Below are 17,119 nucleotides of genomic sequence, written 5' to 3'. Positions count from 1 at the left end.
TCAACCTCATCGACTCGTTTTTCCGTTTGGATGCTTATAGAAATCCGGTTGAAATTTTCGCGCGGAAAAACCACGAAACGAATTAAGCGGGCAAAGAGCAAGGAAACCGGGCAGATCGCGACGAAACACGGTACAATCTCGATCGTCCGGACCAATTGAGAGCACAATATTCGGATAATCGATTCTTGCAAATAATCGAACAATTGGTTCCTCACAGAGAGAAGGGATCGTTCGTCGAGGAATATTCTACGGTCGAAGTAAGCCAAAAAGCTGTAGACTCTCCATTCTCATTTTCCAATCTTTCTCATCTACCGATCGATACATATATATATATACACTTCTTAATATCGTTGCTTCGTACGGAATTACTTTTTATTTAGGTCGGATACTGTTTCAAAACTATTTCTACAACGGTGGAAATGCTCGGTGATGTGGAAAAATTCTATTACAATTGTCTTCTTCTTGTTGGTCGTCCCCGCGGCTCGCGACAACTATTTCTATAATTTCATCGAGCCCCGCGCGATCAGTGTTATCGTTTTCCGTTCGCCTTTTCGACGCTGCGACATGTTATGTAAAATTGCGTCGCCATGTTCTCGTTCATCTTTCAAAGTATACGAGAGAATACGAGCGGAGAAACGTTCATTGAACGGCGTTGTTTTAACGATCTACGGTTCACCGAAATTCGACTAAACAACGTTCGGTTGATCGAGCCTCGATTGACCAAAGTTTGCGCAAACGGTGTTCGGATTATCGAGGTTCTGCCGCAGGAACGAAGACAATCGTTAATCGGAACATCGACGATCCATCGATAACGATTAATCGACGAACAGCAGGAGTCGGTCGGTTGCACGATGATTGCGCGACTCGTCGATGTCGCTAACATTGCCCTCGCGATTGCATTAAACGTGCACCGAATTCATCGTAACGACAAACGTACACCTAAACGCGACAAGTTTCCGCGAACTGGGTCGCGATCGTCCCTTTCAAAAATTCCAACGTTTCGACGAGTTTTATCATCGACGCGACAAAATGTTTTCCCGAGAATCGTATCTTTTGGCACCGGACGATCCTTCGGGCGAAGAATTAGGGGCTCTTTCGTAGCACTTAATCCGCGCGAGCTCCACTGCGAATGCACTCGTGTCTCGGTGAGTTGGCGAATACGTGTCGATCGTCGACGATCATGGAAACGAATTTCGATTCGGAGATCTCACCCACGATGAAAAGTTTCGTTCTGTTTCGACAACGAACCGACGTCGAGCTCGACCACGCTCGATTATTGCGCGTCCACGCCGCGCGCTGCGCTCCGAATTAACCGCAAAAAGTTGCACAGATCGAAGACGAAGAGAGGGAGCGCATTTAAGGTGGTAAGACACGAAGCTAAAAATGCGAGTTCGGCACTTTATCATCGACTTATGGTCTTTGTTGGCACGTCACCGCCACGCAAATTCTTCGGTGCACACTGTTTTTTTGGTCCCCCCCCCCCCCCCCCCCCTCCCCCCTCCCCCGGCAGACATGCAACAGAACCGCGCCACCGAGGCAAGATTTTTCAAACGGCCTTTTTTATTCGGACGCTATTAGTTTAACTTTCTTCCGCGCGAAGGCACGAACAAAGACCATCCGTCTTGTTATTGACGCGATCCCTACTTCCTTGTACGTTGCTCGATGCAGAAGGTGAATTAATCAACGGGAATGCAAAGCGAACGTTCGTTTCGATCGGTCTCTTCTCTTTTAAATCTCCGATAAATTAAAACGCGATTCACGGTTAATCGACTCTCGTCTCTAATTCAATCGTTTCGCGAAATTGTTTAACGGGGAAATCTCTCCGGGATTATTGCGCGATTCGTGCACCCCGCGAACCGAACCATCGTTCGCGCGGAGACAACGATTCCTCCAGTTACGTAGAAATTCTAGATAAATAAATCCGCGAACCGAACCATTTTTACCAGATGCAACGAAACCGGGAGAACACGCGCCGTATTCTTTTGGAAGATCGGCGAAATCTTTTTATACGAAACACAAGGAAGCTAAATTAGAAACACAGCTATGACGCAAGGAGACGGTCGTTAATTGGCATTCCTCCTGTTTGGCTATATTTAATTGCGAGGGAACGTAACAAGGGGGACGGTTGGGTCGGCCAACGATGCTCTCAACGGAAACGATAAACAGACGAGGGTTCTCGAACGGAGTCGAGACCGATTGTCAAGTTCGCCGGGAATCCGCGTAAGAAATTCACCGCGACGACTAATCTTCCTTGAGGAAACTGACGTCAGTGAATCGCGACAATGCGAAAGAAATCGCCGGCTTCTCCTTCGTTTCTGTACAATCAATCCAAAGCCCCAACCCTGTCGGTTTTCTCCAGGTCCGTTCCCTTGCAAGGACTTCGGGCATGCCTCGAGTGATATTGCCAGTGACATGCATTGTCCCATTGTGAAACAGAACTACCCCTTTCCTCCGTTTAACCGAGCCCACCCCCACCGTAAACCCTCGCCTCCGTCGAGATGTTTTAAATAATATTGAAAACGGAGTTCTGGCTCGATGCCTGCTCGTTCCATATCCCAGGTAGAGCACTTGGAAAAACTTCGATTATATCGAGCCGGTCGGAACGACGATCCTACGTAGCCGCTAACTTTATTTTAATCTTTTCCCGTGGAAAAGGAAACGGCGCCCGCCACTCGAGAAACTTTCATTAAACTTTCCACAATCCCGGATATTATGAAAAGAAGCGTCAACGGACTCCCGAGAATAAACGGCGGAATCAATTTCGCTTTATTAGATTGGTGGCTCGAACGTCGCGTTAACGCGATTAACGTACAGTCGTTCGCACCGAAAATCGTTCGTTAAACTCGCTCGGGCGTTAGTCACCATGGAATACATTACGTAAGTACGAATAATCGATACGGAATCGTTCCGTCTCCATTACTACTGTTACGATACGGTATAAAAGTCCAGCGTTTCTCGGAATAATAACAAAAGCGGTGTTCGCAAGTATGCATAATGTGGACACACAAAAGAAACGCCACAATAGGAATCGTTCGTGTATCTTTACTTTCGAAACAAACCCTACTTACGGGCAAACGTAAAGTGAATATTTTTCAACGTATCTTTTACGATTTTCTATTGTTCGGGCTGTTGTTTTCGATCGATTCTACTAAATTTTTAGAGTATCCACCGTGTGCCCACTTATCCTCGTTCTACGGCTAACGTCTTTTTAAATTATTCTTCGAATAATTGTAGTTGTTCACTTGGCCTTCGGGGAATAATAGACCCGGTACAATATTGTACATTCGTATCGGATCGTTTCAACACCGGTGTAAGGACATAATACTCCATGGACACGATCGACAAATTAGGTCCATAATGTATTAGATCGTCCCGTAAGTTCCTGCCGTTTATTTCTCAACCGTATAAAGTAATATTTTTAATCTTACCTGTAAAGCTAACGTACGTCCAGCTTTGGCATCGTTCCCGTTTACCCTCCGATGTCTATCCACGCACGATTTTCACGCGTTTAACACGTCAAATTCCACGTTTCGTTCGTCGGATCGTCAAACTCTGTCTTGGTTCGTTTCGCGGCTCGTCTTCGAGATTAAAGTTTCACTTTCGAAAACCATCGAACCGTTTTCCGCGCGCACGAGCCGATGAAAAATAACTTCTCCCCGGTGATCGACGAAAATGTTATTCGCTGCGATTGTCGCCGTGCTCGCGCTCGTTGCTTCATCGATTACAAAATTCTCGCAACTCGACGATTCGTGGCTTTCGAACGTCATCCACGGACCAAATCGAAGCACAACCGTTTCCTCGACCAAGTTCTTCGAGCTCTCTGCGTTTACGAAACGTATCGCGAGAAGTACAAACACACCGCGCGACACGAACTTACAAGAGGATCCAATGTCACCGCGTAACACTTGGGAGCTTACAATATCGACGAAGCACGCGCGCGAAAACCCGACAAAGCTCGAATCGTTCGTAACGTGCACGTTGCGCGAAATGATCGTCGAATGTTTATTTCTATCGTTCGTTTTCTAATTATTCATCGTTCGCGACACGGTGTCGCCGAATTCCGAGTACACTTTCCATCGTGTTCGATTCCCGCGTCTCGATTATCCACGTACGAATTTTGCAACTGCGCGTTAAGATTTTCCTCGCTTACGGTGAAAAATCAATAGCTTCCGTACTTCCATTGTAGTTTTCGTCTTTTGGTATTCGACGTTACCGCACCGTTTCAAGCGTACAATCGAATCAAAGACGTCGACAAACGCGTTACAAATGGACGACGCAAAGGACTTTATTCGAAATTAACGAAATTCCAAGCCCTTCGCTCGACATCGGATTCGCTCGAAATTTTCTCGGTTTCGGTCGTACGATCGATAACAATCCACGTGGTGAATTTTCTTTACAATTTCGAGAGATCTTTTTATTTGTAATTCGAGAGTTCTTTCCAATTGAACCGTGTCCTTTTATTTCACATTTGGAATATTTAATCGTTTCGAGATTAAAGCTACCACTTCGGGATCATCCGTATTGCTAAATAAACGTTGCAAATATCCATTTCCGTGTACAAAACCGGCTGCAGACGATTGGGACGAAGAGGATCTCGAGTAGAAGTGTACGTAAATAGCGTTACCCGGTAAAGCATAGACCTGGAGATAATTACGTTTTCGGATCTTCTCGACGCATTATTTGCGTTATTTTTGGATCGACAAATTTCACAGGTAGCGTATAAATCGCGATCGATTCTCGTGTCGTCCGAAAGGACGTTAAAAAGGTTCGATATAGATGCAATCGAGATGGTATCAGTTATCGTTGCGATGCAACCGTTAATGCGAATTTCTTTCGATCGAATAAATCGTGCGAAATAATAGCCTTCGGTGGAGGGCTCGTTAAAGTATCTTCGATCGTTCATATTTATTTAGGATCTTCGTCGAGCGGCACTTCCCCTATAAACTTGGTGGGAAATTTAAAGGGGGATTTGCAACGACTACACGGATCTACGAGTGCGAAAAATTTGAAGGAAAATCAAACCGAGGGGCAGAATTTATCGATTTCGAATAAATTCCTTTCTGTTCGGGAAATTCGTAAAGTTTATAGACGGACGAGCAACTTTTCGTAACTTTTTCCATAACTGACTTTCCCTCGTAATATTTTCATCGTTCGAACGAGTCGTAATATAAATGAAAATTTCTCCATAATTCGTTAGGGTTTATCCCGATGGTCCGATCGAATGTATAAACGGAAATAGAAAAGCGCAAACGATTTCGAACGCGAGCCATTACAAACGGTCTACGAGTGGACGTCGAACTGTGAAATAGATCGTCCACTTTTAAATAAAATATTCCATTACGCGAGTGCCTTTTATCGATGTTTGATCTACGTGTAAACAGCACGTGATGAATTAATGAAAAACAAACTCGGCAACGAGCACGTGCACGTAAACTCGTAACATTCGAGATCGATCGAGAACGAAAGATCCGCAATTTTTACGCAACGAAAAAAGATTCGCGCTCGGTCGTACCTGCCGGCGAATCTTTGTAGAATCCGCGACTAATTGTAAACGAAAATTACTCAACATTGTCCACGTTTCTGCTTAACGATGGTACCGCGTTCCCCTTAACCCATTTCTGTTGCCAGAGACGAATGACGCGTCGAACGTATCTCGTTAATTAAATAGACACGTAATGGGAAAAAGATGACCGAGTTGAAAATAATTGCGATAAGTAGTTTCTCGACTAGTTACCTTGTTTCGTAATGGCGCGGGCACAATTGCGAGCGACGTACAGACGCGAAACTGAACCGAACCGAGGACAACCGGTGTCTCGGTTAACGAGTCAATTTTAAGGTTTCTTAACTTTTAGAAAAATCGAGACGAGCGAACAATTCCTTCGTTCCAAGTGCGTAAACAAACCGTACCAGTTACGATCCGTTTGTCCGAACAATTGTTCGCTGTTCTACGATACAATCTGCTATCGTTCGAAGGCTCGTTTACCGAAAGATTGGAAAATTTCGACTTTGAAACTCGTTCCCTCGTTTTTTCTCGAAATTCTCGTTGCCCAGACGATTCTCACGATTCTCTCTTTACATCCGATCGATTCGTTCGATGGCACCCCCTCGCGTTCGTTACTCTCCCAATTAACGACACGGTATAGTTCCTCCTCGAAATAATTTACAGAAAAGAAGAAATCGTTGGTACATCGACGGAAACCGAGACGCGCAACGTGCACAATTTATTCAATCGACAGTTCCCGGCTCTCTTTATTCGACGGTATCGACCTCTGTCGTTTATTTTTGTACACAACCTTCGATAATTTTATCGCATCGAGCTCGAACCCGGGCTCTGATCCGTAACCGTGTCTTTCGTCCGTTTCGACGAAACGTTTCGTCAACGTGCACGCTCACCGATCGTCTCTTTGTTTCCTTCTCGTCGCTCGATCGAACCTTACCAAAGACGAGAAAAACGAAAAAACAACGATCGAGAAGAAGTCACGGTATCGAAGGTGGTAGCCCGATTCGATCGAATCGTGGAAAACGGGACACTCGTCTCGACGATTGGTGAAATTTCTTCACCGGTAACGACACGGGGGTGAAACGAACAACTCGAACGACTACTCACCGTGGGTGTCGAACTTCCTTATGATGGTTTCGATGATTGTTGTCCTGGGCGCCACGTGACCACGTCTAACAGGCATCTCAGGAATATTCCCAGGTAACTGGGCCGACGAGACGTTTGGCGTTCGATCGAGGGCTCGTTAAGCCTGTGTGATAATTAACGCGTAACACTAGAGCACTGAGAAAACACTCGCAGCATGCGTACAAGCACGGTAGAAAAAAGCACAGCACGAGTTGAGCATAACGATTATCGAGGACAGAGAGAAGCACCAGCTAATAATCGGCGAGGCTCGTCACAGTTCGTTCTCCGAGCGCTGCGCGGTTCTTTTCGTAGGGCGAGAAACGGAACGGGGGTGTGGGTGGAGGGGTGGGAGGAGTGGGTGTTTGAAGAAAAAAGTATCAACGAAACGAAGAACGAGAAAGTAGAAGGTAGAAGATTCGTTGCTAATCGGACGACGTTGTTCCTTTTCGTTCAGCTTTCGACTCGTTGCGTAGAAAAAGGGTTGGATGGATGGATGGATGGGGGACGTAGGGACGGGGTCAGGGAGAGTATCGAGGATAGTAAACGAGGAGAAGTGGCCACCAAGGAAGTTCCACTTAAAGGTTGAGACGACGCGTGGTGCGTTTACCGCGCTCGCGTTCTCTCCGAGCGTCCCCCTAAATTATTGGTACGGCGCGAGACGATCGTTGTATCCTGGTGTGCCGATGGTAGAAAATTCGGGTACACGTATCTGGACAGAGTCAACGCGCTTAAGTCCCCTTTTTCTTTTCCTCGAGAAGGCTGGACGTCTTTGCTCGACTTCCTTTGGACCCGGTTCTCTTTTCTACCCTAGATACGAGTAAAGGTACGCTCGCGGCAGCAGCGGAATGGGGTAGGGGGTGGGTGGGGGTCCCGTAGCGGTGACTTATGGTTTCATCCTACTCGTCGAGTATCCAAGGACACGGGGAAGGTCGGTCGGTCTCGCGTCGTCTCGCGTCGTCTCGACGTGCGTGTCACGAGGCCCGACCGTATATATAATCTCTGTTCGGATGTCCGCTCGGCTCAAGACGTACGATCCACGCGAGAAAACATCTATTTATAGTCGATACACCCTGCGCCACGTTACGTTCCCACGAGATACCGGTACAGGGTACCTGGAACGACGAATCTGGGAAACGTGGGTTACGGGTTCGAGGATTCGCGCGTAACTCGATTCGTCCCCGATACGACACCCTTTCCCACCCTTCTGGCTCGGTACCACCGTTACGGTCCACCTCGAACACCAACGACACTTCCCGCACGGTATTCACGGTGTGCTCCTCGTTCCTCCTCTTCTTTTTCTTTTTCCTCTTCTTCTTCTTCTTCTTCTTCTTCTTCTTCTTGTTCCTCTCGTTCCTCCTCGTGTCGTTTCACCAGGACCAAAGGACAACGACGCGTCTCGTGGAACGCGCTTCGACGTCTTCGCAGAAATTGGAAAGCTGTCTCGTTGATCGCGGCCGTGGTAACCGCACCTTCTTCTCGGCGACGGACGACTCGCGGAGGATACGGAGGAGACTCGACCTCGTCGTCTCCAAGTCAAACTTCTCTGCATCCGGAGTAACGAACAGCGGACGACGTCTCGGAGACGCGCATTGTGCGGACATTTCTACGAGTCGGTCGCCGTGGCCTGTGTCTACGTACGTATGCGTGTATGTGTACGTGTCCGTGTGTGTGTGTGTGTATATATGTGTATACGTCGAGGAACGTGTGCGCTGCCGTCGATGCCACGAGTTCAACGATGACACGCCACCGAGTGCCCGTACGCCGTCACCTGTTTCTCGCCCGCGAGATCGTCGATCGTGGGAAGGTAAAAAATTGCGAGTGTCATGGCCGATTCGATGGGGGACGGAGTGGTGGGGGCCGACGGGGCGGAGAGAGGGGATGGCGGAGAGGGAACGGGGGTAGGGAAGAACGAAAAAAAAAAGAGAGAGAAAAAAGAGAGAGAGAGAGAGAGAGAGAGAGAGAGAGAGAGAGAGAGAGAGAGAGAGAGAGAGAGAGAGAGAGAAAGAAACGAACCAACGGGTGCGGAAGCCGAGAAAGATGGACGCGTGTGTCTCGAATGCGAGAAGAAAGGCACGTGGTGGTTGTACGCGTTCGCGTTCGCGTTTACACGTAAACGAATCTCGGCCGATCTGTTCGTTCGTTCGTTCGTTGGTGGTTAGAGGTTTCGAACGTCGATCCCCGTTTCCAGCGTGTTAGGAGTAGCCCGTAACGCGGCACGCTACCCTGAATCGAGTGTCCTGCTTCGCGGGGGTGATCCGGTTGTGCATTTTCAGCGACGAGCTCAGGGACAGTTATTTTTGTACTTCTTCTTCATTCTCCGCGACAATAACTGGCAACGCGAGCGAGCGAGCGGGCTCTTACGACTACTCCCCGATATTTCTCGAAATACTCATCGGCTCGTGTAACCTGTTGGCGACGGCCACTGACACTGCCCACCGAAAGCACCGTAACAACTTTCCCCGGTTCGTTCGTTCGATTCGTTTCGTTCGTTCACGGTGGCTGGTGGTGTTGTCGTCGCTGCCGTTGTTGTTTCTCCTCGGTAGGGATCATCGACGACGAAAACGAACGATAGAAGCCTCCAGCGTTCACAGGCGAAAGGTCCCCGTAGCTCCGTATCGCTCGTTCCCTCGGAGCGTGTTCGTTCGCCACGCCTCGCGGACGAGTAACGAGATCGAGGTTCCTGCGTCACTGTACGTACGATCGTTCCCCGCGAGGGTATCCGGTGCGTGCGACGGTTCCGTCGGTGAACGGTCCCATTCGAAGCCGGCACTGGTGGTAGGTAACCGCTCGTGCCAGGTCGGCGAACACTGTTGCTTTCCCGCGTGCTGCTGGCTTTTGATCGGTGCGAATTTACCGGCGTCGAGAGCCGTCACAATGCCGCGTGCCGAGCGAAGAGACGATCTACGCGAACGGTGGCTTCTTCTTCCGGGAGGGATTGTTCCGTGGTTTGGTTAGTCGCCGTCGTTCGGTCGGTACTGAAAATACGAGGAGGCACGACGGGCCGACGTCTCTCTCGGCGACGGCGACGACGACGACGACGAGGAGGACGACGCCGGCGACGACGGTAGGTTAGGGGGGTCGTCGGCTCGCGCCTGCGTGATACGTAACCGAGTCCCCACCAACGTCCCACACCACCCGATTACGCCGCCCTATCGTAGCCCCCTCGCCAGCCAGTGATAATATTGATAAGGTCCCGCGTCCCTTTCTGCACCGTGTCGTCCTCGTTCCGCCGACTGGAATCCACACCGATCCACCGGCCACCGGACACCGGCCACCGGCCAACGACGAGTCGCGGATAATCTGGATTTCTTGGCGAGCGGAACCGATCGAATTCTCGCGCCGATTTTCGCCACTGTTCGTACGCGATCGCTTCGACGAAGGACGCGGTACGAACGCAACGGGACGACGATGCCTCGAGGATCTCGATACCGTGCGCGGACGAACGATCGCCGCGAGAACCGTCCCGGTCGGTCACGAGTTCCTGAACAAAAAATTGAACAAGTATCGGCGAAGCGATCGTCAACGATCGCAACGCGTCGCAACGGGGATCTCGATGGACGAGGAATTACCGAGTAGCGAATCGAATCGAAAATGAAACGTTGCTCTCGAGACTGTACCGTACGCGTCGTTGAAAGATCGTTCGATATTTAACAGCGGAAGGGGATTGGACGGCGATGTTTCGGAAAATACGAAATCGTTACCAACCGTGGCAGTTTCGTTTGTTTCGTTTCGATCGCAACGCGCATTGCCGGTCGATCCGTCACTCGTGCAACGTGTCCTCTCTTTTCGTTTAACCGTTCCCTCTCTACGTTTCGTTGTACCTCGCGCTCGAACGCAAGGTTAATTATAAATCGTTGCGAACGATCGCCTTCCGACAAAGAACGCGCTCACGGGTGTAAATTAGCTGTCGTCGAGACAAACGGTTACCGTTTTTGCCGACCGGATACCATTTCGCGGATCATCGAGGTTAATTGGCGGTTTCTACGTTGAAAAGTGTGAAATATCGAAACAACCAGCCACGAACGACCACGATCGTATCGATTTAGCACGGTATTCGTTGACATCCACTGGCGCCATTTTTGTCTCATTTTCCGTCGTTGATAACACCGAAACTTCGCCAACGATCGAAAAAGAAATTTTCTACCCACGATTGAACGCGTTACGACTTTCCACGTCGCGGTTGCTTCTACGATTCGTCTAACGCGATTTGCGAGATTCCCGATTAGTTATCGATATCGTCTATCGATAGCGTTCCGTCAGCCTCGATTATTTTGACACCTTCCGTTGAAACATTGCATCTCGAAGAAATCGTTCGAACGCGAGGAAACGCAAACTCGTGACACGCAACGGTCGGTACGAGCGTAGAGCCATTTTACCGTGGTACCGTTCTTCGTGATCGATCGCGGATAAATCGAACTCGTTCGAATCGATGAATTAAATATCGAGAAATCGTACGCGAACGACGACAACCGTAACACGGTCTCGTCGATACGTCGTGTTCTTAGAAATATCCGATAAGATGAAAGTGCGCGTAAAAAATTAATATTTACGTACACGATGTCACCGACGGAACGTAACTTTATTTCTCACTGGAATTTCCAATGCGCGCGAGAAATCGAAGAAGACAGCGCCAAAACTCGCTCGGCAAATACATTTTCTACGCTCGCGTTCTTCGTTGAAAACTTCGACTCGTTCTTTGTTAAAAACTAATAAACTAACGAGTGCGTCGTTACTTCGCGTGATAAGATACGAATATCACGGTCGTATAGCCCGATCAAAGCCGCTATAAGTATTAGGAATAGAAAATAATGATTAGAATTCGCTGAACGTTGTCGATAAAGATTATAGTTTTTGGAAAAATGTCAGCTCTTTGAATGAAAGCAAAATTAATTTGTTCGTAAATAATGGTAAAATAAAAATTTGGCGGAAACTGGAGAATACGAAACTTTGATCCAACTATTGAGACGGTGTTAAGATACAGGGTTGTGTTTCATCGGTGGGAATTAGAAATTTAGAAATCGTTAAGGAAAATATGGACAAGTGGTATTATTTAAATATCTTGAAAACTCGCTAACAAGATAATGTGTTTTACGGTGACAAGAATCCAAAACACGAATCGTTCGAGAATAGCTGTTATACAGTTGTCCTAAAGTTATTCGCACCTAGCTGGATCGCTTTATTTAAATATAATCGAGCATGTTCGACGCGAATTGAAATTACGAGCGAATAAACGTGAAACATCGACCAAAGATCGATTAAAAACAACGATACGAACAGCATGAGAAAATATCGATTCAATTTTTCTGGAAAAGTTAATTCGATCTATCTATACTGTATATTTTTATGTACGATTTTTTTTTCTCGATAAAGTTTAACGTTTAACTTTTTATTTTTTGTACGCATAATTACTATTAGCGTATAGAATAATAATTTTTTCCAACCAAATTTCTTATCCTTTTATTGTACCAAGGTAGCACTCCTCGCGATACTACCTTTTGGATAAGACCTCCCGCGTTAAAACCTGTTTGGCTCAATTAGATAGTAGATAGTCTTCTTCGTGCGTTCCTGGAAGTCAGAGTCGTGTCCGGATAGATTCTGTTTCTGCAATGGCAATTCAAATAGATGTTGGACCGTTACCGATTTATGACAGATACGTGGCTCTGTCCTCCTGAGTAGATATTCGTACGTATTTCGAAAATATCCTAACCTCAACCTAACCAATATTATTCGTTCTTTCTTGCTCGAGTCACAGTTTGTAATTCGATTATGAAAGTCACTGACCTTGTCGTAAATCTTTGTTCCGTTCGTGGAAGACCGTTACCGGCTTCGTTCCTCTCTAATAGTGATTTTTGTAAGGTTAACTTGTTCCTGGAATGGGAGTCCTATCTGCTTCGTTGAACGAGACTGTTGATAATTCCCTAAAGTTACCCAGCATAATTATGCTTTTATTCAAGTTGGTCAATTATTAGTGTATTTTTTATAATTTCGTTTTTGTGTTTTTTTTTTTAAACCTTACACTTGCTTACTAACTCGATTCTCCGACGTTGTCCAAAGTACCAAATTTTCGTACATGGTACGTGTTAGTACGATAGTGGTGAGGGAAATTCAATATGGCGCTGGATAAGTAAGGATTTTTATAGCATCACTGGAAATGTACATTATTACCGTACTTTTACGATCTACTTACTATAATACATTTCATGATACTATTATTTTTTTATACGAAATTATCAAAACAGTTTAAACAGAAAGTAAAACATGTCGGTTCGCGCGACACTCGATGTGTTAAATGGGATCATATTTTGAAATACATTAATCGATCCAAGTCGTGTTGTACTATAAAATATTAAACTACTCGTTCTGAGAGTAGAAGTGTAAACTATTTCCTAACCTTCGTTAATTTGATGGCATCTTTGAACCAACAGGAAAAACATGCGTCGTGTGAAAACAGCTCACAATTTCCGAAAAATCCAAAACTAATGATTATCCACTACTTCGAGAGACGCGTGTCTCGATTTCTGTCTTTCCTACGGCCTATTTGAAAGGAATGCAGTATACAATGTATACTAATACAACCAAGATATTAAACTTACAGACACATAATTTTGAAAACGGAACTTTTTGTTACAATATTTTCTAAGTTAGTAGGTTTTCAACGATGTACTTGCAAAAATGAGGTTTCTATGTTTACATGTGCTGACTGATACTTCGCTTGAATACAGTTTACAAAATCCGCATTTTTAAACGAAGAGGTCGCCCCAAAATCACTCGTATTTTGTAAGGTCGATAATTCAGATCCTAGAATACCACCCCCGTAAGATGAAATGTTTATTCTATATTTTGTTTGCGATTAATCTCAAGATTGTCAACTCTGTTAGTAATTTTCATTGCTTTTTTTGCGTACCTACGATTCATCAATCTAAATCTAAGAAATGACTAATAACAACTTATGCAACGTGCTGAATCGTTGAAACAGTCTTGTTGGTCGATTGAAAGTTGCATTGTTCACATTGGTAACCTAAAAATTATTCATTATGGCTTGGTTGGGAACGATTGCTAACAATGTTTTTCGAAATATTGTACATCCGGATGTACCGCCGAACCTAGTTCAAGATGTCAAACCTGAACAATACGGTAATCGGCATATTCATTGTCGTGAGGATAGTATTATACTTTATGGTCCTGGAAAAAAAGATTGCGAAAAGTATGAGATCGTCTTTCATAGACCGTGCACAGAAACATTATATCAAGCATATAGGTAACAAATTTGATACGTTCTGTTCCATTTTAAAGACTGCGATACTAAATCTGTTAAAATGTTTCTAGTTTATACAGATCTGACGATAAGGAGCAAGCAGAAATCCATTTCCTAATGTACAAAGACAAAGTTCCATTACTTATACAAATTTGTCGCGAGGTAACTAGTGGTTGTCTCCACAGGTATACACTGAAATTTCTCAATGTATTTGCTGTCAACAGTATTTTACTTATCTGTCAGATTCTATTGCAGCCTTATCCATTTATTCAAAACATAGATAGATTATAAGATCTTTATCTGTGCTTATTAATGTCTTCAGTAGCCCCGCATAAATATTTTATTCAAAGTTAATTGTATTGATTATTAGGAACCAGTTCGATGGCAAATGGATTAAGGCATAAAACATTCTAGATTACTAATTATTACAATTTTATTATACAGATATGTAACGTGGGTAAGATACAAAAGTTATGCGACACCTTAGTACAGAATCCTACTTGGACATTGGCACATTTGGCGGCTCATTTAGCCCTTTACAATGCTTTCACTTATGATGCTGTGAGTAGCCAAATAAATAGTGGAGATTCAAATACAGGAATATCGCCTCTCCAAGTTGCTGTACAAACCAATAATCTGCGTATGGTACAAATGCTGATAGAAGCTAAATGTTCCTTGGAACATTTAGATCATAGTGCCAATACTGTGTATCATTACGCAGCCCTATCTACCAAAGAAATAATTTTAGCTCTTGGTGGGGATCTGCCAAACTGTCTGAATAGCCGTAACAGTGATGGTTACACGCCAATGCATGTTGCGTGTCTCAATAATAAACCAGAATGCGTTAAAGCGCTTCTTCTGATTGGAGCAGATGTCAACATTCCTGCTTCCGAGGGACAACCTTCTAGTCCGGGTTACGTCAGGGACCTACTTCACAGTAAACAAAATGTTCTTCATTCCGATGATATGAAGTTCGGTGGCACACCACTGCACTGGTCTCTAAGTCGAGAAGTTATTAACGCTTTGATCGAAATGAATTGTGATATAGATGCTCAGAACTTTGACGGACGCACGGCCTTACATATAATGGCAATGAGGAAACGATTACCGTGTATAGTGGCTCTTTTGAGTCATATGGCTTCCGTGAATATTGTTGACAAGGATGGCAATACTCCGTTGCATTTGGCGGTTACCGAAGGTACGTTGCCTATAGTTCAAACTCTGATAGGCTTTGGTGCGGATATCGATGCTGAAAATTGGAAGTCGGAAACGCCACGTCACCGAGTGAATATCGAGAGCAACGACGGTCAGAAGATACTGTACATTCTAGACGCAGTGGGAGCTCAGCGTTGTCCACCAGATATGGTGAACTGCCATCAAGGTTGCAAGCACAATGAAAATTTCATTGGCATTGGTCCACCGCAGCCTCCCAAGGCTGTTCCTCGTACAGTTCTAGACCAAATGCTTCATGTCGCCGGTATGGATAAGATGGCATCACAGGGAAACAAGCAGATCAAAGGCGGACGACTTCTCAGTCTCGACGGAGGCGGGATTCGCGGTTTGGTTCTCGTGCAAACTCTACTGGAGATCGAGTCGGTTCTAAAGAAACCAATCGTAGAATGTTTCGATTGGATCGCTGGTACGTCGACCGGTGGAATTTTAGCTCTCGGTCTCGCGTCTGGCAAATCTTTGCGAGAATGCCAGGCACTCTACTTCCGAATCAAAGAGGAAGCTTTCGTTGGATCCCGACCGTACAGTAGCGAAGGTTTGGAGAAGGTATTGAAGGACAGTTTGGGAGCGACCGCGGTTATGTCGAATCTCAAAAAACCAAAAATAATGATCACCGGTGTCTTGGCGGATAAGAAACCCGTCGATCTTCACTTATTTCGGAACTATGATTCGCCGAGTGCTCTACTGCGTATTTTCGAGAACTCTGAATCCAGCGCTGCTTTGTCACCGACCAAACAATTGGTTTGGCATGCGGCAAGGGCGACCGGTGCCGCTCCTTCGTACTTTCGAGCCTTTGGCAAATTCCTCGACGGTGGATTGATAGCGAACAATCCAACTTTGGACGCCATGACCGAGATTCACGAGTACAATCTAGCTCTGGGTGCTATTGGCCGCGAAAAAGTCACTCCTCTGTCCTTGGTTGTCTCTCTTGGCACAGGGCTGGTACCTACTAGCCCATTGAAGGACATTGATATTTTTCTACCCGAGACTCTATGGGATACTGCGAAGATAGCCATGGGTATATCGGTTCTTGCGGAACTGCTGGTAGATCAGGCAACTGCCTGCGACGGAAGGGTTGTCGACCGTGCTAGAAACTGGTGCTCCATGATTGGAGTGCCCTATTATAGATTTAATCCTCAATTGTCGCAGAATATAGCCATGGACGAAAAGAGTGACGAGGTTCTGGCTGATATGATATGGACCGCGAAAGCGTTCATGCACGCGAATAGGTCTCAAATAAACGAATTAGCTGTTGTGTTAAATCGCGATGATTATAGCGGTATCTAGAAAATTGATATAGTACCTGTATTGAAAGAGTAAAAGAGTCGTTGACTCATATGATTAGACTAATTTAGTTAACCCTTCGGGGATGGCGAATATTAAAATATGTAACACTATGGGTCGTCCACGAAAAGTTAATACACCGAATTCTTGATCGATTCATTTTTACGTACTTTACCGTGTATCTTGTGAATTTGATCTGTTTTTCAAAAAAAATATTTTTCAGATCTAACACCATGCGTTGATTCGTACTGGTGTTCTTTATTTATAAAATTTTTATTTTTCAAATACATTATTTATTTTATTGGAATTTCATAATTGTAACCTTCATAAGTCATTTCTTGAACCCCATCCTTAGTGAGTTCTTCCAAAACGATTACTTATAAATTGTTAATACTTTCCTACATACATAGAATCTTTCCCTGTAATTACATTAATTATTTTTTATAAGTCAATTATGTGCAACTCAATGCATATTAGTAGATAAATATGGTTTAAACTATGTCACATTCAGTCTTATTTTAATCGGAATATCAGTAGTATGTTAAAACAATTTTCATGCAGAGCAAAATAAAAAAGTTAATCCGTTGTTTTTAATACAGTGTCGTTGGGTATTTGTGTTGTCAGACTGACACAGTTTTAAATTTCTAGGCTGCATCGACTCTTGTTTCATTTTAATCTCTCACGATCCATCAGCAGCATCAAAGGTAAGCTGTGAGTCTCGATAA

The 17,119-nt window shown here is 45.2% G+C and overlaps 2 protein-coding genes and 1 long non-coding RNA gene across 17 annotated transcripts in view; 1 reads left to right on the top strand and 2 right to left on the bottom strand.

Moving 5' to 3' along the window:
• Positions 1 to 6,742, bottom strand: part of Sei (potassium voltage-gated channel seizure) — a 136,110-nt gene extending 129,368 nt beyond the window's left edge. For all 14 annotated transcript variants that reach the window (XM_076305041.1, XM_076305042.1, XM_076305047.1 and 11 more), the window contains exon 1: positions 6,608 to 6,742. In XM_076305041.1, coding sequence (XP_076161156.1) covers positions 6,608 to 6,683 — 76 coding nt within the window. In that variant the 5' untranslated portion in view covers positions 6,684 to 6,742. The remainder of the gene's footprint in view (positions 1 to 6,607) is intronic.
• Positions 6,743 to 11,243: 4,501 nt separating this feature from the next.
• On the bottom strand, positions 11,244 to 13,311 carry LOC143143811 (uncharacterized). Of its 2 annotated transcripts, none has more exons than XR_012991252.1 (4): positions 13,017 to 13,311; positions 12,642 to 12,770; positions 12,407 to 12,543; positions 11,244 to 12,226 (listed from the first exon to the last, which is right to left on the bottom strand). It is a non-coding gene; the product is annotated as an uncharacterized LOC143143811 (long non-coding RNA). The 2 variants fall into 2 exon arrangements; XR_012991253.1 differs by having other exon boundaries at positions 12,642 to 12,741; positions 13,017 to 13,310.
• LOC143143808 (85/88 kDa calcium-independent phospholipase A2-like) lies at positions 13,271 to 16,658 on the top strand. Its single transcript, XM_076305522.1, has 3 exons — positions 13,271 to 13,883; positions 13,952 to 14,042; positions 14,325 to 16,658. The coding sequence occupies exons 1-3, from the start codon at positions 13,660 to 13,662 to the stop codon at positions 16,395 to 16,397; spliced, it is 2,388 nt and encodes a 795-aa protein (XP_076161637.1). The 5' UTR covers positions 13,271 to 13,659; the 3' UTR covers positions 16,398 to 16,658.
• The last annotated feature ends 461 nt before the right edge of the window (positions 16,659 to 17,119 follow it).

The sequence above is a fragment of the Ptiloglossa arizonensis genome, chromosome 2, assembly GCF_051014685.1.
Source record: "Ptiloglossa arizonensis isolate GNS036 chromosome 2, iyPtiAriz1_principal, whole genome shotgun sequence".
In the NCBI taxonomy this organism is placed as follows: Eukaryota; Metazoa; Arthropoda; class Insecta; order Hymenoptera; family Colletidae; genus Ptiloglossa; species Ptiloglossa arizonensis.
Note: the sequence above shows the minus strand (reverse complement) of the source record. Positions and strands in the feature narration are given on the sequence as shown.

Excerpts from the sequence above, each read along its gene's own strand:
- LOC143143808 (XM_076305522.1), top strand. The coding sequence starts at position 13,660 with ATGGCTTGGTTGGGAACGATTGCTAACAATGTTTTTCGAAATATTGTA. Across the intron at positions 13,884-13,951 it reads ACATTATATCAAGCATATAG|TTTATACAGATCTGACGATA; the intron begins GTAACAAATTTG and ends AAATGTTTCTAG. Across the intron at positions 14,043-14,324 it reads TTATACAAATTTGTCGCGAG|ATATGTAACGTGGGTAAGAT; the intron begins GTAACTAGTGGT and ends TTTATTATACAG.